At 43.7% G+C, this 27105-nt stretch overlaps 1 protein-coding gene across 1 annotated transcript; it reads right to left on the minus strand.

Annotated features, from left to right (window-relative positions):
• Window positions 1-9912: 9912 nt before the first annotated feature.
• LOC138876001 (uncharacterized) lies at window positions 9913-11945 on the minus strand. The gene is made up of 4 exons (XM_070154885.1): window positions 11701-11945; window positions 11537-11654; window positions 10824-11048; window positions 9913-9993 (listed from the first exon to the last, which is right to left on the minus strand). Exons 1-4 carry the CDS (start codon window positions 11943-11945, stop codon window positions 9913-9915), a joined length of 669 nt encoding a protein of 222 aa, XP_070010986.1.
• Window positions 11946-27105: the final 15160 nt, after the last annotated feature.

The following is a 27105-nucleotide window of genomic DNA, read 5'->3' on the forward strand; positions in this document are numbered from 1 at the left end:
TTTGCACTAGGTTGTTGCTTTGATCAGGCACCGTTTCTACGATGGGTCGTAATCGGTCAACCGTCTCTTCTAGGGATGCTAGACGCTCCCCATGATTCACCATGGTCAGAAATGGTGATGATGGCAAATGTTTTCCCTCGTCCGATGTCGAGCCTAGGCTCTGATACCAACTGTTACGCAACGCCTTCCTGATGATCTTTGGAAGGGCAACGTAAGGCTAAGCAACCGATGTCAGTGCGGTTGCTGTCCGCCAATGAGGTCCTCGCCGCACGCTAGACTAGATTGTCAGTGCCGTGCGGGAAAACCAATGTCGTGAGCAAATTGCGGAAGCTGAGAGAGAATTGGGTTTTGAATGATGATGATGATTTTATTGCTGAATGAAAATGCTGATTACAATGATGTGGTGTCGAGGGGGAGAGACACCGGAAAATGCTGATTGAAATGTTTGATTGTTTGGTCCCCCTTAATAATGCTTAAAAAAAATAAACCAACATTACAAGACTAGTCCTAATAAAGCTGTAGAAGCACACTGAAATGAAAATGATGAAAACTAGTCTATGATTACAATGAAAAGGACTTAGATTATTACAAGGAAAAACTAAGTCCGATGGCAGCATCTTTGTCTTGCGGGTCTGCGCGCGCGTTGCTGTGGGCGCGCGCGACACTTGATGTGCTGGCCTGAGGCTGGGCACTGGTGCTTGGCATCAGGGTCTGTGCGCGAGGCGCTGTTGGAATGGGCCTGCAGCTGGGCGCTGGCGAGGCATCAGGATCTGCGCGCGCGGCATTGTCAGGGCGCGCGGCGCTGTTGTCAATGACCAGCCCTTGGGCGCTGGCGAGAGGCATCGGTGGGGCGACAGAGGCACATGCGCGCTTGTCACTTGGCGCAGCCAAGACCACGGGGCCGACCATGGCGCTAGGCATTGTGAGGCTTGCTAGGCCGCCATGGGGCGCGGCCAAGGGGTCATGGGGCATGTCTGGAAAGCAGCCCATGACATTCTCCCCCACCTGAGTTGGCGCCGTCCTCGGAGCCTTATGATGATGATGATGATGATGATGATTCTGATGGTTGTTGGATGGGAGGTCTGCGCCCCTCTGTTCTTTGAGCTTGCTGTTGTAGCGAAGCAATGATTTCATGCGGCTGACATGGAAGACTGGATGGATCTTCCACCAGGATGGAGTTTTGACCTGGTATGTGGACTTCCCAATGCGTTTTTCAATGGGCAGGGGCCCGATGTATTTTTGTTGCAGCCGAGGGTCATGGGTCCTTTCTGCAAACAAGTACTGCTTTGGGATGCATAGCATTACTTTGTCCCCTGGTTGATGTTGGGCAAAGCAAAGATTTTGTTCGGTGAACCTTTTTGCCCGCTCTTGGGCCCTGATGAGATAGCTCCGCACTATCTCCATGTTGCGCTCCCATTCGCTCGAGAAGTTGGCAGCTCGAGGAGATTTCGGCATGGTTGATGCATTCACCGTCTGCGGGAGAAGCGGTTGCTGTCCGGTAACAATTTCAAAAGGGCTCTTGTTTGTATGATGGCTCTTTTGAGAATTGAAACACAGTTGAGCAGCATCCAGGAGCTTCACCCAATGCTTCTGTGATCCGGTTGCGAAGTTGCGGAGATATTCCTCCAGCATGTCATCGAACCGGTCTGTCTGGCCATCCGATGGTGGATGGATGTCTGAGTTGTGACTCAATGTTGACCCAAAGCACCTGAAGAGATGGGTCCAAAAGTTGCTAGTGAAGCGTGAGTCGCGCCTACTAACAATGTGTTTGGGCAGGCCCCAATGTTTGACAATGTGCGAGAAGAAGAGTCGAGCTGTATCTTCTGCTGAGATGTTTTGCGGGGCTGCTATGAAAGTTGCATAGTCTGAGAACTGATCTATGACAACCATGATGGATGCAAGATTGCCGACTTGGGGCAATCCCGTGATGAATCTGAGGGAAACACTTTCCCATGGTCTCTGAGGGACATGTGATGGCTGCGAGGGTCCCGGCTGTGATGAGTGATCCGACTTGTCCTTGTGGCATGGCTGACAAGTCTTCACACGATGATGAGCGTCACCAGTCTTTTGAGGCCGATGACATGATGACTGATTGTTGCTGCGAAGGGTAGCCTGAACCTGGGGTTCATGTCTGTTGACTACCTTCTCCAACTGCATGGCCGAGATGTTTTCAGCGGCCATCTTTATGGGAAAGCATGGTATGGTGCAGGGCTTGGCCCCTTTTTCTCCCATCATCAGGAGCATGTTGGCATATGGTACCGGAATGGTGTTGGTTTGCCTCATGAACTCTAAACCCACTATGATGTCGAAGTCATCTATGATTGCGATGCGCAGGTCGATGCTTCCTTTGTATGGGCCAAGTTTCACTGGGACATTTGTAGCTGTTCCACCCAATGTCTGAGGTGGTGAGTTGATAGCCTTGACGCGGCCTTTGCTCTTTTGTACAACAAGACCTAGGCGCTCTACTTGTGTTGATGACAAGTAGTTGTGGGTGGCACCCGTGTCTATCAAGGCGTGAAGGGGCTTGCCGTTCACTTTCAATTCGACGAACATTAGGGTCCTCGCTTGTTTAGGAGGTCCTTCGTCCATCTTTTCTTTCCCTTTCTTGGTGGTCGGGACTGATGTTTTCTTAGGAGGACATGCACTGGTCCCCGCTAAGGCATGTGGGATAGAGCCAACAATTGCATTGAAGGCGCCTACCTGGTTGTCTTCAGATGTGTCTGATGCATCTGTCTCATCCTCGACAGTCTGATGAGCATTGACCTTGATGTTTGGGCATTCATTGTTCCAATGTGCCCCGCCGCAATGACGGCATTCTGAGGGAGGCTTTCTCCCCTGATTGTTGTTGATGGATGCAGCACTGTTGCTGTTGGAGGGAGGAGTCTTAGTTTTGGATGCACTCCGATCTCCCCCACTTTTGCTTGGGCCACCATTGCTGGGATGGTGCCCGTTGGATCCCCCTCGGACAGACGGCTGGGGCCTGTCGTTCTGAGTTCCCAAATGATAGTCGCCAAGGCATTCTGCAGCTTGAATGGCCTTGGGCAGGGTGTCTACCCGTTGTCGCTGTAGTTCCATACGGGCATGAGGTTTCAAACCTTCTATGAATGCGAAGAGTTTGTCTTTGTCCCCCATGTCGCGTATGTTTAGCATGAGTGCGGAGAATTCGCGCACGTACTCCCTCACTGATCTGGTGTGGCGGAGGTCCCGTAGCTTTCTCCTGGAATTGTATTCCACATTTTCGGGAAAGAACTGCAGGCGTATGGCTACCTTCAATTCGTCCCATGTCTGAAGAGTATCTTCACCGGCCTTGATGGCTTCGTGTTTGACCCGCCACCAAAGTTTGGCATCGCCCTGAAGATACATGGCAGCAGTCGCTACCTTTTTGGATTCCTCCAAATGGCCCACGGCATCGAAGTATTGTTCGATGTCGAAGATGAAGTTTTCCACTTCTTTAGCATCCCGGGATCCGTCGTATGGCTTTGGCTCCGGTATCTTAAGCTTTTGTGGAATGGGGGTGAGGTTTGCTGCACCCCTGATGTGATGGTCGCCTTCTCGAAGTAGGCTCTGTAAGGCAGCATTGACAACGTTGAGCTTGTCAGTCAAGTCGTTTATGGTTTGCTGCATGGCAGTTAGTCTGTCTGCCTCATGTTGCTGATGGGCTAAATCGTCGGCACGCTCCTGTTGGAGGTCCTCAAATTTGCCATGAATATTGGCAGTTTCAATGGCTGCCGTTTGTCGGTCCTCGTCGGAGTCACGACTGATGTTTGCAATGTCATTTTCGGCCTGCCGCATTCGGCGGTCCAGGTCGTCCAACCTTTGCACTAGGTTGTTGCTTTGATCAGGCACCGTTTCTACGATGGGTCGTAATCGGTCAACCGTCTCTTCTAGGGATGCTAGACGCTCCCCATGATTCACCATGGTCAGAAATGGTGATGATGGCAAATGTTCCCTCGTCCGATGTCGAGCCTAGGCTCTGATACCAACTGTTACGCAACGCCTTCCTGATGATCTTTGGAAGGGCAACGTAAGGCTAAGCAACCGATGTCAGTGCGGTTGCTGTCCGCCAATGAGGTCCTCGCCGCACGCTAGACTAGATTGTCAGTGCCGTGCGGGAAAACCAATGTCGTGAGCAAATTGCGGAAGCTGAGAGAGAATTGGGTTTTGAATGATGATGATGATTTTATTGCTGAATGAAAATGCTGATTACAATGATGTGGTGTCGAGGGGGAGAGACACCAGAAAATGCTGATTGAAATGTTTGATTGTTTGGTCCCCCTTAATAATGCTTAAAAAAAATAAACCAACATTACAAGACTAGTCCTAATAAAGCTGTAGAAGCACACTGAAATGAAAATGATGAAAACTAGTCTATGATTACAATGAAAAGGACTTAGATTATTACAAGGAAAAACTAAGTCCGATGGCAGCATCTTTGTCTTGCGGGTCTGCGCGCGCGTTGCTGTGGGCGCGCGCGACACTTGATGTGCTGGCCTGAGGCTGGGCACTGGTGCTTGGCATCAGGGTCTGTGCGCGAGGCGCTGTTGGAATGGGCCTGCAGCTGGGCGCTGGCGAGGCATCAGGATCTGCGCGCGCGGCATTGTCAGGGCGCGCGGCGCTGTTGTCAATGACCAGCCCTTGGGCGCTGGCGAGAGGCATCGGTGGGGCGACAGAGGCACATGCGCGCTTGTCACTTGGCGCAGCCAAGACCACGGGGCCGACCATGGCGCTAGGCATTGTGAGGCTTGCTAGGCCGCCATGGGGCGCGGCCAAGGGGTCATGGGGCATGTCTGGAAAGCAGCCCATGACAGTAAGTATGAACAAATTCAGACTGTGAAACTGCGAATGGCTCATTAAATCAGTTATAGTTTGTTTGATGGGGTGATTTGGCGGCTATCAAGAACTGGGTGTTGGGATTTTGCCTTGAATTTTTAATCTATTAGAACTCTCTTTCTTTAAGGAAGGGAAAAAGACTCCTGAAACGAATAAATCTCTTTCATATGCCTTTTCTTCTAACAACAAGAACACCAATAATATCTACAATGTGGTCATTAAAGAGTCTGGATTAATTTAGGGAAGCTTTTTCTCTCAATAGGAAGATTCTTGAAGGTTTGAACTTTCTCCATAGCCAGAACCCTAAGATTATTCATCGAGACATCAAGGGTGATAACGTTTTTGTTCATAGTGGTGGGAAACAAGTTAAGCTCTAAGGCTTTTGGCTTGGCAATTCGTTTTATCAAGGTTTTTATCTACTTCGTTAGTTGCATTGCAATTTTAAACCATCACAATCAGATCGTCTATGTTTCGGTAAAATGCCTTTTCTTAGAGAAAAAGATAGTCTAATAAAAGCATAAACTCCGTAATCAAGCCGTAACTAAACATAATGCGAAGACATAATTACTAGTCACTTTTCTTTTCCTTCCAATTACAACAATAATTAAACAAGAATTATGAGCCTATATGAGTGGCAAGACTACATCCAAACTTATGTAAGCGAATTCTATGTTGTTAGAATGACAACAACTGCATCTGCATAGCGATAAGAACATTTAATTTACATGGCTGCACTTGCTTTACATGAGTGAATTATCCCTTTCTCTAATATATGTCGACGCTCGACACTATGTCGTTAAATATGGTGTGCGATTCGCCCCCTTTCATCAACCATTCATATCATCTCATTTAGTTCAATTACTGCGAGCAACAAGTTCAGGTTCCAAGTCCCTAGATTGGACAGTGAACATGGTGAAGAACTGAAGCCTTCTTTAAAATTTCTCAAAGGCCATCTCCAACCATTGCCTCCATTTTCTCCTCCAAAATGGAGTAAAGTTACTCCAATCATTACTTTATTTTTTACTATAAAAAAAATATTTCATTTTATATTTTTCTCTCTCTTCAATATTATATTATTATCTTTTATTTAAGTTTTATTTTCTTATTTTATTAAAAAAATTCTATCTTTTTTTCTTTTCTTTTACATATTCATCATATTATATTATGGTAAAATTTAGATTAAATACTACATAAATATTCAACTTTCACCTCTAGTATACTCTCATAAATGATCTATTAATGCATTACGAAGTGCAAAATGAGCATCTTTGTCCTTAATTCTTTTGTGTCGAGCTAAAAATTGTTCAAATCAGTAATTTTCACCTGCTACTGTTAAGATGTAAAATTAATATTATAAAGATATTACATAAACATAATTATATATATATATATATATATATATATATATAGAGAGAGAGAGAGAGAGAGAGAAAGATAAAATAGTTAAATAATAAAAATAATAATAAAATAATAGAGAATAGTAATGGAGGAGATGAATAGTGTCGCTCCAAATTTGGAGTGACACTATCCATCCCCCATTTTGCAGCCAAAAATGCAGCAGCATTATAGACCAATTACTCCAAAAATCACCTGCATTATAGCAAAATGCAGTTAACACTGGAGATGCTGTAACGACCCGACCGATTGTTTTGAGAGTTGTAGCGTCGTCCCCCATTTTCTGCTCCTTTTGTGTTCTACAACTGTTATATGACTTACTGGGTTAGTTGGTTTGGGTCTGGAGTGATTTCAGAGTGGGTTGAGACACTTAGTCTCTTAATTGAAAGCTTAAGTTGAAAAAGTTGACCGGGTATTGACTTATGTGTAAATGACCCTAAATTTGAGTTTTGAGAGTTCCGTTAGCTCCGTTGAGTGATTTTGGACTTAGGAGCATGTACGGATTGTGATTTGGAGGTCTGTAGTAGAATTGGGCTTGAAATGGTGAAAGTTGGAATTTTAAAAAGTTTGATCGGGGGTGGACTTTTTGATATCGGGCTCGGATAGGATTTTCAGAAGTTGGAGTAGGTTTGTGGTATCATTTGTAACTTGTATGCAAAATTTGAGGTCAATTGGACGTGATTTGATAGTTTTCGACGTCATTTGTAGAATTTGAAAATTTTAAAGTTCATTAGGCTTGAATTGGGGCGTGAGTCATGTCTTTGATGTTGGTTGAGGTGATTTGAAGGCTTGACTAAGTTTGTATCGTGATTTAGGACTTGTTGGCATATTTGGTTGAGGCCCCGGGGGCCTCGAGTTGATTTCGGGTAGCTAACAGACTTGGAGTTTGATTTGAGAAGCAGTTGAAGTTTTGCTATTGCTTGTGTAATCGCACATGCGGAGTGGGAACCGCAGGTGCGAGCCTACAGAAGTGGGGCAAGACCCGCAGAAGCTGCCAGGGGAGAGGTGCGATGAGATCGCAGGTCTGAAGATGTTCACACAACTACGTGGTCGCAGAAGTAGGCAGAAGGGCGCAGATGCAACTGGTTCCGCAGGTGCGATGTCATTTCTCGTACCTGCGATATGCACGGATGCGGTCCAGTGCTCGCAGAAGCAGAGTCAACTGGTTAAGTGGATTCTGCAGAAGCGGAGATTTAACCACAGAAGCGGTTCCGCATGTGCGGATAAGTGCCGCAGGTGTGAAAGGCCTGGGCAGAATGTTTAAAAATGAGGGTTCGCGATTTTGGTTTCATTTCAATATTTTGAACTCGGTCTTAGCCAATTTTGGAGAGGATTTTCGAGGGGTTTCTTGAGATAAGCTTCTTGTACTCATTTTTGATCAATAATCTTATTTTCCCATTACTTTTTCCACCTAGATTGTGTGGTTTTGAGGTGAAATTTGGGGGTTTGAGGCTAGGGTGATAGCGGATTTGGGGGTTTTAGGTGACGATTTGGTGTTGGATTTTGATAAAATTTGTATGGTTGGACTCGTGAGTGAATGGAATTTTGGGTTTTGTGATATTTGTTGGATTTCGAGACGTGGGCCAAGGGGTCGGGTTTGAGCCGATTTCGAATTTTGGTTTATAAATTAGTATTTTCTTGTGGAATTGATTCCTTTAGCCTATATTGATTGTATTGTACTGCTTGTGACTAGATTCGGGACATTTGGAGACCGATTTGAGAAGCAAAGGCATGTTGGAATAGAATTTTGCCCGGATTGAGGTAAGTAACACTTTCAAACTTGGTTCTGAGGGTTCGAAACCTCAAATTTTTGTGTTATGTGATTGGTATTGATGTGACGCACATGTCAAGTGATGGGGGTGTGGGCGTGCACCGTGTGAATTGGGACCTGGTGTCACGATCCAATTTCGCCCTCCGTAACCTTCGTGACGGCACACTTTGTGGAAATGAAACAAAAGCATGAACATTAACTACTAACAGTAACAATTATCTAATAAACAACTGAATGTCACTCGACATATACAATTATCACTTCTGAAATGTCCGAAACAAATTCCCAAAACCCCGAAACCCGCAAGTCACAAGCTACTAAGAAGTTTTAATTGTTATATATATCATTTCTGTAGAAAGAAGGAAAAATGAACATAGAGGGATAGAGGGGGACTCCGATGGTCTGCGGGTGCGAGCAGATGTACCTTGAAGTCTCCAATAAGCAGCAACGACTACAACTAGTGATGAGGCTGGTAAGATGAACCTGGATCTGCACAGGAAAAATATGTGCAAGAAAGGGCATGAGTACTCCATAATGGTACCCAGTAAATGCCAAGCCTAACCTAGATCGATTAGTGACGAGATCAGGTCAGAGCCCTATTAGTATAAATATAATGAGATAAGATAGAACGAGATAACACAGTCAAAATAAATACGGAAATCTAACAGGAATAGAATCGTAGAAAGACGACAGCTCAGAATACAGAGATAATAACAGGAGATCTCCCGAGATACCGTTTCGTAGTCTCAAACGTAAATGTGCAGGGGGATCTCCCGGAATACCATTCCGTAGTCCCAAAGAAAATATACAAAATAGGTGGATCTCCCGAAAAACCGTTCCGTAGTCCCAAAGTAAATATGCAGCTCAACCAATAGAAATAACAGTTACAGCAAGAAACCTACAGTCTAGACTAAGTTCAAGTCAAAGAAGCAGGTAATTTCACTGAACATGCTACACAGAGTTGAAATAGGCAGTTAAAACACGTAGGCATATTATTCTAACTAAACAGGATAGTCACATATGCTAGTGTACTTCAAATAAGGAGAAACAGGTTATGACTTAGTGAAAAATGGGGTTTTACAACAAATAGCCCATGTACGTACTTGTCAATTCACGTACACGACGCTCACATATTAAAACAATATCAAATCCTAAAGGGAGTTCCCCCACACAAGGTTAGGCAAGCAACTTACCTCGAACCAAGCTTAATTCAATCCGTCACAATGCTCTTTCCACGAATATCCAATTCCGAATGGCCCAAATCTAGCCAAGAACAATTACATAACATAAATACAACTACAAGAAACTAATCTAGCTATCGAAATCAAAGCTAAGGCAAGAAATTGGAAAATCGCCAAAAAAGCCTCCCCGGGCCCACGTCTCGAAATCGGGTAAAAATAACAAAATATGAACACCCATTCACTCACGAGTCTAACCATACCAAATTTACTCAAATCTGATACCAAAATCTCGATCAAAACCCAAAAATTTAGTCTAAGAACTCTTCTAACATTTTCCCAATATTTGGCCCCAAATCCGAAATTCAATGATAAAATTAATGATATATTAGTGGGATATAACCAAAATCAAGTAATTGATATCTCTGAAAATCCCTCAAAATCTCGTCCAAATTCGAGCTCCCAAACTTAAGTTTTGATAAAAATGGTTAACCCTCGATTTTGAAATGTTTAAGTACTGCCCAGGTAATCCTTCTTCGCGAACACGACCATCTCCTCGCGTTCGTGTAGAACAAAAAACCACTGATAGAAATTCCTCTTTTGCGAACGCAAGAGTCCTCTCGCGAACGTGTAGCTTCACCTGCCAGACCCTTCGTGAACGCGTTCTACTGTATGCGAACGCGTAAAACAAATCCTTGAGTTCCCAACTATTCCATTTTTCCTCTACATGAATACGTCCTACTCCTCATTTTGTGATGCTTCCACTGGACAAACCTTCATGAACGCGATCTCCTCTTCATTAACGCGAAGAACAAACTTCTGCAACAAAAACCAGAAAAATCTGCGATCTTTCCAAAGTCCAAAATGATCCATTGAACATCTGAAACACACCCGAGGCCCCCAGGACCTCAACCAAACATACCTACAAGTCCTAAAGTACCATACGAACTTATTCGAGCACTCAAATCACATCCAACAATGCTAAATTCATGAATCACACTCCAATTCAAACTTAAAGAAACTTGAAACTTTCAAATTCGACAACCGATGCCGAAACCAACCAAACCATGTCTAATTGACCTCAAATTTTGCACACAACTCATATTCAACACTACGGACCTACTCCAACTTCCGGAATTGGAATCCGACCTTGATATCAAAAATTTCACTACCGGTCCAAAACTCCAAAAAATTTGACTTTTGCCATTTTAAGCCTAAATGAGCCACGGACCTCAAAAACACAATACGATCACGTCCCTAAGCCCAAAATCACTCAACGAAGCTAATGAAAACGACAGAATTACATTCCGGAGTCGTCCTCACATAGTTCTGACTACGGTCCAAATCCTAAGGCTTAAACCTCCATTTGGGTACTAAGTGTCCCAAACACTTCCAAAAACCAGAATGAAACCTCTCGGCAAGTCACAATAGGAGAAAGAGATACAGGGGAAGCAGTTAATAGGGGATCGGGGCTCTAACTCTCAAAACGACCGGTCGGGTCGTTACATCCCCCCCTCTTAAAAAAATCATTCATCTTCAAATGAGCATAAAGACATACCTAAAGTGGTGAAAAGATGAAGGTAATGGTTGCGCATATCCTGCTTGGTCTCCCAAGTCGCCTCCTTGATCGACTGACCCCGCCACTGAACCTTTACTGATGCAATGTTCTTTGACCTCAGCTTTCGAACTTGCCTATCCACAATAGCCACTGGTTCCTCAACATAGGATAGATCCTTGTCCAACTGGGCTGAGCTGAAATCCAACACATGAGATGGATCGCCGTGATACTTCCGGAGCATCAAAACATGAAATATCGAATGAACCCCTACTAGGCTGGGAGGTAAGGCAAGCTCATAAGCAACCTCCCCAACTCGCTGCAACACATCAAAAGGACCAATAAACCATGGGCTCAACTTTCCCTTCTATCCGAACCTTATAATGCCTTTCATAGGCGAAACCCAGAGCAAGACCCGCTTTCTGACCATGAATGCCACATCACGATCCTTCCAGTTCGCATAACTCTTTTGTCTAGACTGGGCTGTGCGAAGTGTATCCTGAGTCACCTTAACCTTCTCCAAGGCATCCTGAACCAAGTTTGTACCCAATAATCTGGCCTCGCCCTGCTCGAACCAACCTACTGGGGACCGACACCGCCTACCATACAGAGCCTCGTACGGGGCCATCTGAATGCTGGACTGATAACTATTATTGTAGGCAAACTTCGCGAGTGGCAAGAACTAATCCTAAGAACCTCCAAACTCCATCACATATGCATGGAGCATATCCTCAAGAATCTGAATAGTGCGCTTGGACTTCCCGTCCGTCTGAGGGTGAAATACTATGCTCAACTCCACCCGAGTACCCAACTAATGTTGTACGGCTCTCCAGAACCGTGATGTAAATTGCATGCCCCGGTCAAAGATGATAGATATCGGCACGCCATGAAGTCTGACAATCTCACAGATATAAACTCGAGCCAGCTGATCGGAAGAATAAGTAGTCATCATAGGAAAGAAATGAGCTTACTTGGTCAGTCTATCCATAATCACCCAAACTGCATCAAACTTCTGCTGAGTCCGTGGGAGTCCAACAACGAAATCCATAGTGATCTGCTCCCACTTCAACTCCAGAATCTCTAACTTCTGAAGCAACCCACCCGACCGCTGATGCTCACACTTCACCTGCTTACAATTTAGGCATCGAACAACATACTCCACTATATCTTTCTTCATCCTCCTCCACCAGTAATGCTGCCTCAAGTCCTGATACATCTTTGCGGCACCCGGATGAATAGTACCGCGAGCTATGAGCCTCCTGAAGAATCAACTCACGCAAACCATCTACATTAGGCACACATAGCCTGCCTTGCATCCTCAATGCACCATCATCCCCAATAGTGACCTCCTTAGCATCACCGTGCTGGACGGTGTCCTTAAGGACAAGCAGATGAGGGTTATCATACTGACGCTCCCTGATACGATCATAAAGAGAAGACCGGGAGACCACACAAGCCAATACTCGACTAGGCTCAGAAATATCCAATCTCACAAACTGGCTGGCTAAGGCCTACACATCCAATGCTATGTGCCTCTCTGCTGCTGGTAGATAAGCTAAACTCCCCAAACTCTATGACCGACGACTCAAAGCATCGACCACCACATTTGTCTTCCCCTGGTGGTACAAAATGGTGATATCATAATCTTTAATCAGCTCTAACCACCTCCTCTGATGCAAATTAAGATCCTTCTGCTTGAATAGATGCTGCAAACTCCGATGATCAGTGTAGATCTCACAAGGGACACCGTACAAATAGTGCCTCCAAATCATCAAGGCATGAACAATAACAGCTAACTCTAGGCTGTGGATATGATAGTTCTTCTCATGTACCTTCAACTGTCTGGACGCGTAGGCAATCACCATTTGGTCCTGCATCAACACCGCGATGAGGCCAACTTGCGACACATCACAATAAATTGTATAGGACCCCGAACCTGAAGGCAATACCAATATTAGGGTTGCAGTCAAAGTTGTCTTGAGCTTCTGAAAGCTTTCCTCACACTCCTCTGTCCATCTGAACGAAGCACCTTTCTAGGTTAGCCTGGTCATAGGCGTTTCAATAGATGAGAACCTCTCAACAAATCGTCGATAATACCCCTCCAAACTAAGAAAACTCTGAATCTCTGTAGCTGAGGACAGTCTGGGCCAACTCTGCATTGCTTCCAACTTATTTGGATCCACCTTGATCCCTTCACTCGACACCACGTGACACAAAAATGCCACGGAATCCAACCAGAACTCACATTTTGAGAACTTTGCATATAATTTCTTTTCTCTCATGGTCTGAAGCACTGTCCTCGGGTGCTGCTCATGATCTTCTCGACTTCGACAGTATACCAGAATGTCATCAATAAAGAAAATGATGAACAAGTCAAGATAAGGCTGAAATACACTGTGCAGTAAATGCATAAATGCTCTGAGGTGTTGGTCAGCCTAAATGACATGACAAGGAACTCTTAATGACCATACCGAGTCCTGAAAACAGTCTTCGGGATATCTAGCCCCCTTAATCTTCAATTGATGATAACCGGAACGTAAGGCAATTTTGGAAAACACTCTGGCACCCTGTAACTGATCAAATAAGTCATCAATACAAGGAAAATGATACCAGTTCTTCACTGTGACTTTGTTCAACTGGTGATAATCAATGCACATACACATAGAACCATCCTTTTTATTGACAAACAAGACAGGAGCACCCCAATGTGACACACTGGGCCGAATGAAGCCCTTATTAAGCAATTCCTGTAACTGTTCCTTCAACTCCTTCAACTTAGGAGAGATCATACGATAAGGAGGAATAGAGATGGGCTAAGTGCCCAACAACAAATCAATGCCAAAATCAATATTTCTGTTAGGTGGCATGCCCGAAAGATCAGCTGGAAACACATTAGGGAAATTCCTCGCTACTCGGACTGAATCAACTATAGGGGTATCAATACTAATATCTCTCACATAGGCTAGATACGCGTCACACCCCTTCTCAATCATTCGTTGATCTTTAAGAAATGAAATAACTCTGTTGGGAGTGTAATCTAAGGTACCCCTCCACTCTAATCGCGGTATACCTGGCATAGCCAGCGTTACGGTCTTGGCGTGACAATCAAGAATAGCATAATGGGGCGATAACCAGTCCATGGCCAATATAATATCAAAATCTACCATGCTGAGCAATAATAAATCGGCTCTGGTCTCAAAACTACTAAGAGTAATTAAACATAACCGATACATGCGGTCCATAATAAGAGAATCTCCCACGGGAGTAGACACATAAACATGGGAACTAAAGGAATCCTGGGATACACCCAAATGCGAGGCAAAATAAGATGACACATAAGAATAAGTGGAGCCTGGATCGAATAGAAGCGATGCATCACTATGACAGACCAGAACAATACCTGTAATGACAGAATCAGAAGCAACAACCTTTGTATAAGCAAGAAGGGCATAGTATCTAGCCTAGCCTTCCCCTCTAGGGCAACCTCTACCCCCGACCTCCACCTCGAGCTGGCTGAGCAGGTGAAGTGGTAGCTGGTGCCGTAATCATATCTTAAGGACCTAGTGGAGCACGTTGTGGCTGAGAAGTCTGTGGAGGTGCACCCCTCCTAAGTCTGGGGAAATCCCTCACCATATGATGAGTGTCGCAACACTCAAAATAAGATCTGGGTGGGCGTTGCTGCTGTGGCTGACTAGGGCCAGGTCTACTGGAATGAGCACTGATAGCACCCCGTGCAGGAGACACACTAGATACTGGAGGTGCATAATAAGGCTCCTTAGGTCTAGGAAGAGCTGGAATACCACTGGCAGCTGGAATAGCTAAATGAACAGGATGACTCACATAGCCCCTACCATGACGAACTGCAGCTGGGGAACGGGCACCAGAATAATGGCAAGACTCTCGAGAACTCTTGGCCTCTCTGTCCTCTCTATCCCGAGCAAGCATGCCCTCCACTCTCCTAGCAATACTTTCCACCTGCTGATACGAGATACCCATCTCTAACTCCCGGTCCATGCTAGTCCTAATGCTAGGAATGAGTCCATCAATAAACCAACAAACCCTCTCTCGAACTGTAGAAACCAAGGTCGGTGCATGTCTAGCCAAGTCACTGAAACAATCTGCATGCTCTGAAACAGTTATAGTACCCTGGTGTAACTGCTCAAACTTCATGCGCCATGCGTCTCTGAGGCTCTGAGGGACATACTCTCTCAAAAAAATTTTCGAGAACCGAGTCCATGTAAGGGAAGCTGCCTCAGCTGGATTGTCTAACTCATAAGTACGCCACCACTAATAGGCTGCTCCTTGAAGTTGAAAGGCAGTGCAAGAAACCCCACTCGACTCTACTATGCCTATAGCACGGAGGATACGGTGGCACTCCTCCAGAAATCCTTGAGCATCCTCTGACACTAGACCACTGAATGTAGGAGGGTCATACTTCTTGTACCTCTTAAGCCTACGCTGATCCCCCTTCGAAGTTGCTGCCCTACCCTCGGGCTGAACTAGGGCTATAGATGATACCAGTATAATCTCTGGAATCTGATCAACCTGAACTCGCTGCTCTAGGTGCAGGAAGCGGGAGTCAGCTCCTCCCATGGATTTGAGATATGGATGGAGCAAGGAAAATCAACCCTGCCTGAGCTAGAGTGATGTACATGCTCATGAACTGTGCAAGGGTCTCCTGAAGAGTTGGAGTAGTAGTAGTAAGCGTATCAGGTGCCTGTGCTCCGATTGGAGCTACTAGTGGCTCCTCTATAGCAGCTCACTTAGGTGCTCTGACTGCACCACGTGTGCGTCCTCCGCCTTTACCCCGGCCCTGGCCTCAGGTGGCTCTAGTAGGGGGCGCGAGTGCCTGTTAATCTCTGGTAGCACGTGTCCTCACCATCTATGAGAGAATAGAAGATAGAAGTTTAGAATTTCGAAGTCAATAATCTCGCATGACAAGGACTCAAATGAAGTGGAATTTTTCTAACAGTTCCATAGCCTCCCGAAGATAAGTATAGACGTCTCCGTACCGATCCACGAGAATCTAATAAATTGGCTTATGACTCACGACTCTTATGAACCTAGAGCTCTAATATCAACTTGTCACGATCCAATTTTTTCCTTCGTAACCGTCGTGACAGCACCAAGTTTCTACAACTAGGTAAGCCTAACACTTTGCGAAAATAAAACAAAAGCATGAACATTAACTACTAATAGTAATAATTATCTAATAAACAACTGAATGCCACTCGGAATATACAATTATTACTTCTGAAATGTATGAAACAAATTCCTAAAACTCGGAAACCTACAAGTCACAAGCTACTAAGAAGTCTTAATTGTTGTATACATCATTTTTGTAGAAAGAAGGAAAAATGAACATAGGGGGATAGAGGGGACTCCGAGGGTCTGTGGCACAGTCAGATGTACCTTGAAGTCCCTAATAAGTAGCAGTGACTGCAACTAGTGATGAGGCTGGTAAGATGAACCTGGATCTACCCACAAAAATATGTGCAAGAAAGGGCGTGAGTACTCCATAATGGCACCCAGTAAGTGCCAAATCTAACCTCGATCGAGTAGTGACGAGATCAGGTTAGGGCCCTATTGGTATAAATATAATGAAATAAGATAGAATGAGATAACACAGTCAAAATAAATATGGAAATCTAACTAGAATAGAATCATAGAAAGACAACAACTCAAAATACAGAGATAATAACAGGGGATATCCCGAGATACCGTCTCGTAGTCCCAAATGTAAATGTGCAGGGGGATCTCCTGGAATACCATTCCGTAGTCCCAAAGTAAATATGCAGAACAGGAGGATCTCCTGGAATATCGTTCCATAGTCCCAAAGTAAATATGCAGCTCAACCAATAAAAATAACAGTTACAATAAGAAACCTACAGTCTAGACCATGTTCAAGTCAAAAAAGCAGGTAATTTCACTAAACAATAGTCACATATGCTAGTGTAGTCCAAATAAGGAGAAACATGTTATGACTTCGTGAAAAAGGGGTTTTACAACAAAAATCCCGTGTATGTACTCTTCACCTCACGTACACGGCGCTCCCACACCAAAACAATACCAAATCCTAAGGGGAGTTCCACCACACAAGGTTATTGTGATGACCCTAAAGGTCATCTCTTATTTTAGAAGTCAAAACTGTGTTTCGAGGCCTTAAAAACCTCCTTTTGTCTCACATCCATTTGCGTGCACAGTCTGGGCACGTTTTCGGAAAGCTTTTAATGTGAAATTTTAGAAAAATAATGAATATGGCTTTTAAAATAGGTTAAAGTTGACTTTGGTCAACATTCTTGGTAAACAGACCAAGACCCATGATTTGATGGTCCTGTAGAGTCCGTAGTAAAATATGATACTTGGGCGTATGCTCGGACTCGAATTCCGAGGTCTCTATCCCGAGAAAAGAACTTTTAAAGAAAATTGTTTGTTGGAAAATATAAAGGCTTTTTGAAATGAAATGATGCATGTTCTTAATGGTATCGGGCCCGTATTTTGGTTACGGAGCCCGGTACAGGCTTAAAATAATAATTAAGTCAAATCTGTGAAAATTGGTATGAATCGGAGTTGATTTGGTCTAAATCGGACCTTTAGTTGAGAAAATGGAAATTTCAATATTCTTAAGGAATTTCATGAATTTGTGGTTAAATTCGTAGTTGTTGATATTATTTTGATGATTTGATCGCACGAGCAAGTCCGTATGATGTTTTTAGACTTGCGTGCATGTTTGGTTTGGAGCCCCGAGGGCTTAGGTGAGTTTTGGATAGGCCATAGGGTGAATTGGACTTAGGAAAAATTGTTGCAGGTTTCAGTTCTGATATTGCGAGATCAGGTATCGCAATCGCGAAGTCTGTCAGTGTAGAAATTGCGAGGGGGCTGATCGCAATTGCGAAATATGCCCTGGCCAGCCTTGCTCGCATTTGCGAGCATTTCTTCGCAAATGCGAAGTCCTCAGTAAATCCCAGCAGTCGCAAATGCGACGATTTCTTCGCAATTGCGAAGATAGCAAAAATTCCCAGGGTTCGCAATTGGTCGCCATTGCGACATCTGAGACAAGTTAAGTGGGATTTTGACGAGATTCTTCTTCATTTTTACAACTTTTCAAACCCTAAACTCCCATAGGTGATTTTCTTGAAGAGAGTTCTTCCCCAAATCATAGGTAAATAATTTCTAACTTATTTTCTTCAATCGATAATATCTTTTTACACGATTTCACTTCAAAATCTAGGGGTTTTCATGCGAAATTGGGTGTTTTTGGGTAGAAATTAGGATTTTCAAAATTTGGGGATTTGGACCTCGATGTGAGGTCCGATTTCAAAACTAATTGCATATTTGAGTTCGTGAGTGAATAGGTGATCGGGTTTTGGTTCAAACTTTGGGTTTTGACCAAGTGGGCCCGGGGTCGATTTTTAACTTTTGGGGAAATCAATGGGAAATCTATTTTTCATGCAATGGAATTGGTTTATTTAGAATTTATTGTTATCATTAAGTAAATTTTGACTAGATATAAGCAAATTGGAAGGGGAACCGAGAGGTAAAGTGGTAGTTGAGGCTTAATCTTGTCCGTGGAATCGAGGTAAGTGTTTGGCCTAACCTTAGCTTGAGGGAATAGGAGTTGTGGTCTATTTTCTATGTGTTAGTATAGAGTACGACGTATATGTGTGGTGACGAGTATCTATACGTTGGTGTCAAGCATGCCCGTGAGTCTTATATCATGACTTTTGTGAATCTATTATGTACGATCATGCTCAAATTGACGATTATTAATGTTGAACAAAGCTTATGAAAGTTTTCTTGGTAATTGACCACTGTTGAGTATTGGCTCAAGTTGAGTCTCATTTTTGTAAAGTAATTGTTGAAAATGAGATTGGTTATAGTTGAATCCCTTGCCAGGATGTTATTGTTGATATTGTTGATTCCCTTGCCGGGATATTATTGTTGATATTGTTGATTCCCTTGCCGGGACTTATTGTTTCTATTTTTTGGGTAAGGAAGAGTGTAGAGTATGAAGGGTGATGCCGTGAATGATATTGTGAGTGACTGTAATGCACGAAGGGTGACGCCATGCCGATACTATGAGTGTTAATGCACGAAGGGTGATGCCGGGCCGATATTGTGAGGAATAATGCACGAAGGGTGATGTCGTGCCATAATTATGCGAGGTAATGCACGAAGGGTGATGCCGTGCCGTTTCTATTATTTCACATGGTGAGGATGAGAGTAAAAGCACGAAGGGTGATGCCGTGCAAGTGTTACTATTTCATTATTTTGTTGCTTTAGATATGATGTTCATTATGCTCCTTTATTGATGCTTCTTTGTTGGTTTATTGTTAGAATCTAGTATCCCCCGCAGCATGTCCCCTTCCCACTTTATTCTGTTGATTCCTGTTATTATGATTTTGTTTGCACATGATTTAACTGCAGAGATATATATGATTGTCATGTAATAGCCTTGTCATTACTTCACCGAGGTCAGGCTCAACACTTAATTAGTACATGGGGTCGGTTGTACTGATACTACACTCTCCATTCTTTTGTGCAAATTTCATTACCGGACCTAGTGAGTAGCTGAGGTAGCTGCCTTCAGTCTAGGGAGACCAAGGTAGATCTGCTGGCGTCCGCAGAGCCTGAAATCCCCTTTCCCTTTTTTAACTTTCTGCTGTCTCTTTCCTTTCCGAGAACAGTTGTACTTTCTTTTTAGACCAATATTTGTAGTAACTCGTAGATGTTCGTGAAGTTGTGACACCAGATCCATGGGTAGACTTGTATTGGATATTTGATCATGTTATAACTTGTCCGCATTTAACATCTGTTTAACTTTAGTTTCTGTTTATAACTGTTTGGATTGATTGTTAATGTGTAAAATCCTAATAGATGGCTTGCCTAGCTTTCAAGAGTAAGCGCCATCACGACTCCCGAGGGTGGGAAATCCATGTCGTGATAAGTTGGTATCAAAGCTCTAGGTTGTTTAGGTCTCACAATTCACAAACAAGCTAGGTTGAGTCTGAGGGATCGGTGTGGAGACGTCTGTGCTTATCCCCAGAGGCTACAGAGTTTCGGAAAACTTCACATCTATTCATCTCTGTCGTGTGATTTTACTTCTCAATGCTAATTGAACTTCTACTCTGTTCTTTCGCAGATGGCGAGAACACGTGCTTCTTCATCTGCTGATCAGCAGCCCGATCCCCTAGTGGCAGCTCCTACGAGGGGAAGAGGATGAGTCCAAGGCCGTACTACAGGACGAGGTAGGGGCAAGGCTCAACCTAGAGCAGCAACACCAGCGGTGAAGCCTCAGGTAGAGTTTGAGGAGAAAGCTCCAGCCCAGATTGTTCTAGAAGGGCCAGCTCAGGTTCCAGAGGGGTTCATCGCTACCCCGGTAGTCCAGGATGCTCTGGTCCGTCTAGTGGGCCTTATGGAGAGTGTCGCCCAAGCAAACTTACTTCCTATAGTACCAGCCGCCTCTTAGGCTGGGGAAGGAGCATAGACTCCCGCTACTCGCACTCCGGAGCAGATGGCTCCTCAGTTTCAGACTCCAGCAGCTCAGCTAGTTGGGGTAGTTCAGCTGGGTGTTGTAGCTCAGACCGGTGATGGAGCAACTATGTCTGCTGATGCTTTGTGGAGGTTGGACATGTTCACCAAGTTCTTTACTACTACTTATGGCGGTACATCTTCGGAGGATCCTCAGGACTATTTGAATAGCTATCACGAGGTTCTTCAGAACATGGGGATAGTGGAGATCAATGGGGTCAACTTTGCTGCTTTTCGTCTGTCAGGTTCTGCCAAGACTTGGTAGAGAGATTTTTATTTGGCTAGACCAGCTGAGTCACCGGCTTTTACTTAGGATCAATTCTCTCAGCTATTTCTAGAGATGTTTCTACCTATAACTTAGAGGGATCAGCTATTTCTGGAGAAGTTTCTACCTATCACTCAGAAGGAGGACTATCAAATCAGTTTGAGCACCTCCAGCAGGGTTCTATGATCGTCACACAGTACGAGACCAAATTCATTGCCTTTTCCTGTCATGATCTTATCATAATTCCCACTAAGAGAGAGAGAGAGGGTGAAGAGGTTCATTGAAAGACTCGCTCAGCTGATTCGATTGCAGATGGCTAAGGAGATAGGGAGCGAGGTTTCTTTTTAAGATGCGGCCAATATGGCCAGGAGAGTTGAGATGGTTCTATCACAGAGGAGTGGTCAGGAGTCTGACAAGAGGCCCCGTCGTGGAGGCCATTTCATTCAGCACTTGAGGTTTCTAATGGTGCGGTAGGTGGTCGTGGTTCTCATATGCAGTATTTTGATCAGTTGCCTTACAGTGCACCACCAGCTCCCATCAGTGCACCGCCGCTCTAGAGTTTTTAGGGTGGTTACTCAAGCCGTCAGGGTCAGCAGTCTCAGCAGCCGAGGGCTTGTTACACTTGTGGCGATACGAGGCATATTGCTAGATTTTGCCCTCGAGCATCGAGCAGCTCTCAACATCAGGGTTCTCGTGCCATGGTTCAGACACCGAGTGTTACATCGCCCGCTTAGCCAGCTAGAGGTAGGGTTCAAGGTGTTAGAGGTAGAGGTCAGGCCGTCAGAGGTGGAGGTCAGGCTGTTAGAAGTGGAGGTCAGGTAGCTAGAGGTGGAGGCAAGCCAACAGAAGGCCATTCTCGGGATATAATTCAGAGTGGTGGGTCCTAGCCCCGATGTTATGCTATTCCAGCTAGACCTGAGGCTGAGGCTTCCGATGTAGTTATCACAGGTATGGTTTCAGTTTGCAGTAGAGATGCCTCAGTTCTATTTGATCCAGGGTCCATATATTCCTATGTATCATCTTATTTTACCCCTTATCTGGTTATGCCTCATGATTCTTTGAGTTCTCCTGTATATGTGTCTACATCGGTGGGTGATTCTATTGTTGTAGATCGAGTCTATCGCTCGTGTGTGGTTATTATTGGGGGTCTTGAGACCCTTGTAGATCTCGTACTTCTTGATATGGTAGACTTGATATCATATTGGGGACAGATTGGTTATCCCCTTATCATGCTATATTGGACTATCATGCCAAGACTGTGTGTTACATCTCGCATTTTCGTACGTTAAAATTTCATTTTTAGTTAACCGACGTAGACTCGGGGATGAGATCATCTTGACGTTAACGTACTTACGTTATTATAACAAGCGATAAATAAGTGTTATGAAGGATAAAGGGGTATACAGATTAAAGAAAACAAGTTTTGTTGAAAGCGGTCAATTTGGAATAAAATACGGGTCGAGCGATAATACCCGATAATTATGAACTAGTACCATGCAAGGTACCATATGACCACGGTAGTATAATATATAATGTATATATTAAGTATTTTAAAAATAAATAAAATTTTAAGTAATTTGTGGTAATTTTTAAATTATGCGGGTAATTGATTAATTACCGGGTAACAGAACATTACCCGGTTAACTAATAAGTGGATAAAAAATATAATAAATTATACCACTCCCACGTGGCATCCAACCACTTCCAAACAATGACTCATGGTCATGTTGGAGTAGGTGGCTAGCTACCTAAGCTTTAAAATGAAATGTTTCAGCATTTCATTAAAACTACTCTAGAAGATCAAAGTTAAGTTCCTCTTTGGACAAGGAAATAGAACCAAAGGAAATGATCAACAAATCCTAAAGCAAGAGAATTTTCATTCTTGGTTCAAATAATGTAATGCCAAGAAGAGTTGCTCACGCGTTCAAATACATCAACGAGCAGAAGCGTAATTCCGTCCAAGTTTTGTGGTTCTAAAAGAATACGGTGTAATCTTTGCCAAGAATATTATACAGAGTTTTCCCTACTCCAGGTATGTTAAGGCCTTCCTTTCTTTCTTTTGGCATGGTTTAGATTATACGAAAGAAACGAGCAAATACACGGTTTCTATAAATTATTCTATTCATAGAAATAGTAGGGGTGTCTATATTCTTGATTCCCCATGAGAATTATTATTTTCTTCTATTCATAGGTCTCAGAATAATACGCAGTTGGAAAAATTATCTGGAAGGAATATTGAGATTATTACGTATTTTTCATGCATTTCATACTTGTGCATTGACCCATGACTAGATGACGTTATATACGCGTATATATATATATATATATATATATATATATATATATATATATATATATATATATATATATATATATATATATATATATATATATATATATGTATATGGGATATGGGAAAAGGTTACGGCGTTATATACGCACCGCCACCTGATCAGCTGGTATATGATGATGATATTGCCCATAGTGGCTAAAATATGATTCAAACGGCGTTATATATGCGCATATATGTATGTATTCAAACGGTGTTATATACACATATATAAGTATGTATATATATGTATATGGGATATGGAAAAGGTTAGGGCGTTATATACGCACCACCACCTGATCAGCTGGTATATGTTGATGATATTGCCTACAGTGGCCGAGATGATATGATGGGATGCCCCCAGTGGCTTGATGATATTTTGTACACCATACCTATGCATGGCATGACATTTACACGCACGTGCATGATGTTATAAACGTTTCAGTATTTACAAAGTTATTCAAATTTAAAAATGTGTTTCAGTATTCCATATTTCTTTTATGTCTTTTACGTACTAATTTCCATGCCTTACATACTCAGTACATTTTTCGTACTAACACCCTATTTCACGGGGCCTGCGTTTCATGCCCGCAGATGCAGGTAGGCAAGCTGACGGTCCCATTCTTAGGATCCCTGATCAGCGAGAGTTGGCGTGCTTCATTTGATCCGGAGCTACTTTTGATACTGGTACGATACGTTTGTACATATATATGTATATGAGTATGACGTGGCTCAGTCCTGTCTTTGTACAGTTATGTTTCTGTTAGAGGTCTGTAGACAGTATGTCTAGTTGGGTTGTATGTGGCCTTGTCGGCTTTCAGTTTTTGATGTATAGTTGTCTATAGCAGCCTTGCCGGCTTGCCCACTGTATTCTGCCTGTATACGTACATATGCCTTGATGGCAGGCTTCTTTCACGTATGTTAATTTTGTAATGCAACAGATGTTATTCAGGTTCATATTTTAGATGCATGCTTTGGGGTGTTTGACAAGTAAGACTCAGGCGCCCGTCGCGGCCTATCGGTTTAGGTCGTGACAAAAGTGGTATCAGAGCAGTTCTGTCCTAGGGTTGTCTACAGACCGTATCTAGTAGAATCTTGTTTATGGGTGTGTCGTGCACCACACTTATAAACAGGAGGCTACAGGACATATAGGATGTTATCCTCTTTTTTTATCTCAAGATCGTGCAATACAAGAATTCTTGTTCCTAACGATACGTTATATTTTCAGCAATGCCTCCAAAGAGTACGGCTGCCCAGAAGGGAAAGTCCGTGGATGGTGAGACTACTAGTCGAGCACCACGAGTTACCAGGGCTCGGGGAGAATCTCATGGTGAGGTTCCATCTCAAACTTTACATACCCTGCATTTTCCAGAAGAGTTCCGAAGGGCACCAGCTCCAGCACCCACCCCTATACATTCAGCACCTCGGTAGGATACGCTGGGTTAGGAGATAAGAGATGCTATTCAATTATTGACCCGATTAGTAGCCGTACAGGCTCGGCGTCAGGAAGCAGGTATTGGTCACGCAGATAGGTCCGTGAGCGCGAGGGTTCGTGACTTTATTAATTTAGACCCTCCAGTATTCACTGGAGCATACCCAAATGAGGACCCTCAGGTATTTATTGATAGAGTACAGAGGACGTTACGGGTAATGAAGGCCACTGAGACTGAGTCAGTTGAGCTAGCTTCCTATAGACTCCGAGATGTTGCAGTTAATTGGTACGAGTCTTGGGAATTGTCTAGAGGTGAGAATGCCCCTCCAGCGGTATGGCAGGAGTTTACAGAAGCTTTTCTTCGTCATTATCTGCCACCAGAGCTTAGGCGAGCCAGAGTTGATAGGTTCTTGACCCTTCGGCAGGGAAACATGAGTGTTCGGGAGTACTGTCTTCAGTTTGATTTATTGTCTAGGTATGCTCCCACTATTGTATCTAAGATGGAGGATCGGATTCACTGGTTCGTGATGGGATTAGAGACTTACTTGCTTAACGATTGTATGTCGGTTTCACTTCATCCAGACATGGATATTTCTCGTATCCAGGCATACGCTCAGGGTGTAGAGGAGCGTAAACAGAAACAGAGGGCCGATCGTGAGCATGATAGGGCCCATAATAAAAGAGCGAGGTCTTCGGGTCATTCTGGTGAGTTTCGAGATGGTCAGAGGCAGCAGTATTTAAGATATCCATCCCAGCCCTCGGTTAGCGCGCCCCCTCAGTTTGGAGGAAAGAGATTTGATCGTTCTACATATTCAAGGCCTGGTCAGAATTTTAGGGCCTCAGGTTCTCAGTATAGGGGTGAGTCAAATCAGATGAGGCCACCCTTGACACGATGTACTCAATGTGGTAAGCAACATATCGGGCAGTGTCGTATGTGATTAGATATTTGTTATACTTGTGGTTATCCGGGCCACATTATGAGGGATTGTCCGATGAGAGGTGATGCAAGCATAGCTCAACCAGCGGGATCTGTAGCTGGATCGTCATCATCAGTACGCCCCCTAGGCAAAGTCCCCAACCACCAATGAGTCATGGTAGAGGCAGAGGCGGAGCATCTAGCTCGAGCAGCCCTCAGAACCGCATTTATGCATTGGCAGGACGACAGGACCAAGAGTCATTGCCTGATGTTGTTACAAGTATATTATCAGTCTCCTCCTACGACGTATATGCACTAATTGATCCAGGTTCGACCTTATCATACGTTACTCCGTTGATTGCTAGTAAGTTTGAAATAAAACCTGAATTGGTTAAATCTTTTGAGGTATCTACACCTGTTGGGGACTCGGTGATAGCTAAGCAGGTATATAGGGGTTGTATAATAATAGTTCATGGTCGACCTACCGTAGCAGACTTAATCAAGTTAGATATGGTAAATTTAATGTTATAATGGGTATGGATTGGTTGGCTTCTTGTCATGCCAATGTTGATTGTAGAACGAAGATAGTCTGGATTTCAATTTCCGGGGGAGCCTATTTTGGAGTGGAAAGGTAACACGGCATCGTCGAGAGGTAGATTTATTTCCTATCTCAAGGCAAGGAAGATGATCAGAAAGGGCTATATTTATCACTTAGTTCGGGTTCAGGATATGGAAGTAGAGTCACCAACCATTCAGTCCATCCCTGTGGTAAATGAGTTTCCAGATACCTTCCCTGATGAACTTCCAAGTCTCCCGCCAGAGCGAGAAATTGAGTTTTCTATTGACCTACTACCAGATACTCACCCAATATCTATTCCTCCCTATAGAATGGCCCCCCGCAGAGCTGAAAAAGTTGAAAGAAAAACTAAAGGACTTGCTTGAAAAAGGTTTTATCAAACCTAGTATGTCACCGTGGGGAGCACCTGTGTTGTTTGTAAGGAAGAAAGAGGGTTCCTTAAGAATGTGTATTGATTATAGGCACCTGAATAAGGTGACGATCAAGAATAAGTACCCGCTCCCGAGGATTGATGACTTATTTGATCAGTTGCAAGGTGCCAAGGGGTTTTCAAAGATAGACTTGAGTTCCGGGTACCATTAAGTAAGGGTTAAAGATGAATATATTCCGAAGATAGCATTCAGGACTAGATACGGGCATTTTGAGTTTCGGGTTATGTCGTTCGGTCTGACCAATGCCCCAGCAATATTCATGGATTTGATGAACCGTGTGTTCAGGCCTTTCTTAGATCTGTTTGTAATTGTATTTATTGATGATATATTGGTATATTCTCATTAAGAGGATGAGCATGCTGGTCATCTGCGTACGATGCTCAGAGTTCTACAAGAAAGGAAGTTGTATGCGAAATTTTCTAAGTGTAAATTCTGGTTGAACTCTGTAACTTTCCTTGGGCATATCATTTCGGGTGAAGGCATCCTGGTGGATACACAAAAGATTGAGGCAGTAAAGACTTGGCCTAGGCCCACAACACCAACAAAGGTTCGTAGTTTTCTTGGGTTGGCAGGATATTACAGGAGATTTGTGGAAGGATTTTCTTCCCTTTCAGCACCTTTAACAAAGTTGACTCAGAAGGGATCAAAGTTTCAATGGACTGATGCTTGTGAACGGAGTTTCCAGGCATTAAAGGACAGGTTAACTTCAGCACCAGTTCTAACGGTTCCAGAAGGGACCGATGGTTATGTTATCTATTGTGATACTTCAGGCATTGGATTGGGTTGTGTGCTGATGCAGCATGGTAAGGTTGTGGCTTATGCTTCTAGACAACTAAGAAAGCACGAGAAGAACTACCCGACCCACGATTTAGAGTTAGCTGCAGTGATTCATGCA

The sequence above is a fragment of the Nicotiana sylvestris genome, chromosome 8 (genome assembly GCF_000393655.2).
Source record: "Nicotiana sylvestris chromosome 8, ASM39365v2, whole genome shotgun sequence".
Lineage (NCBI taxonomy): Eukaryota > Viridiplantae > Streptophyta > Magnoliopsida > Solanales > Solanaceae > Nicotiana > Nicotiana sylvestris.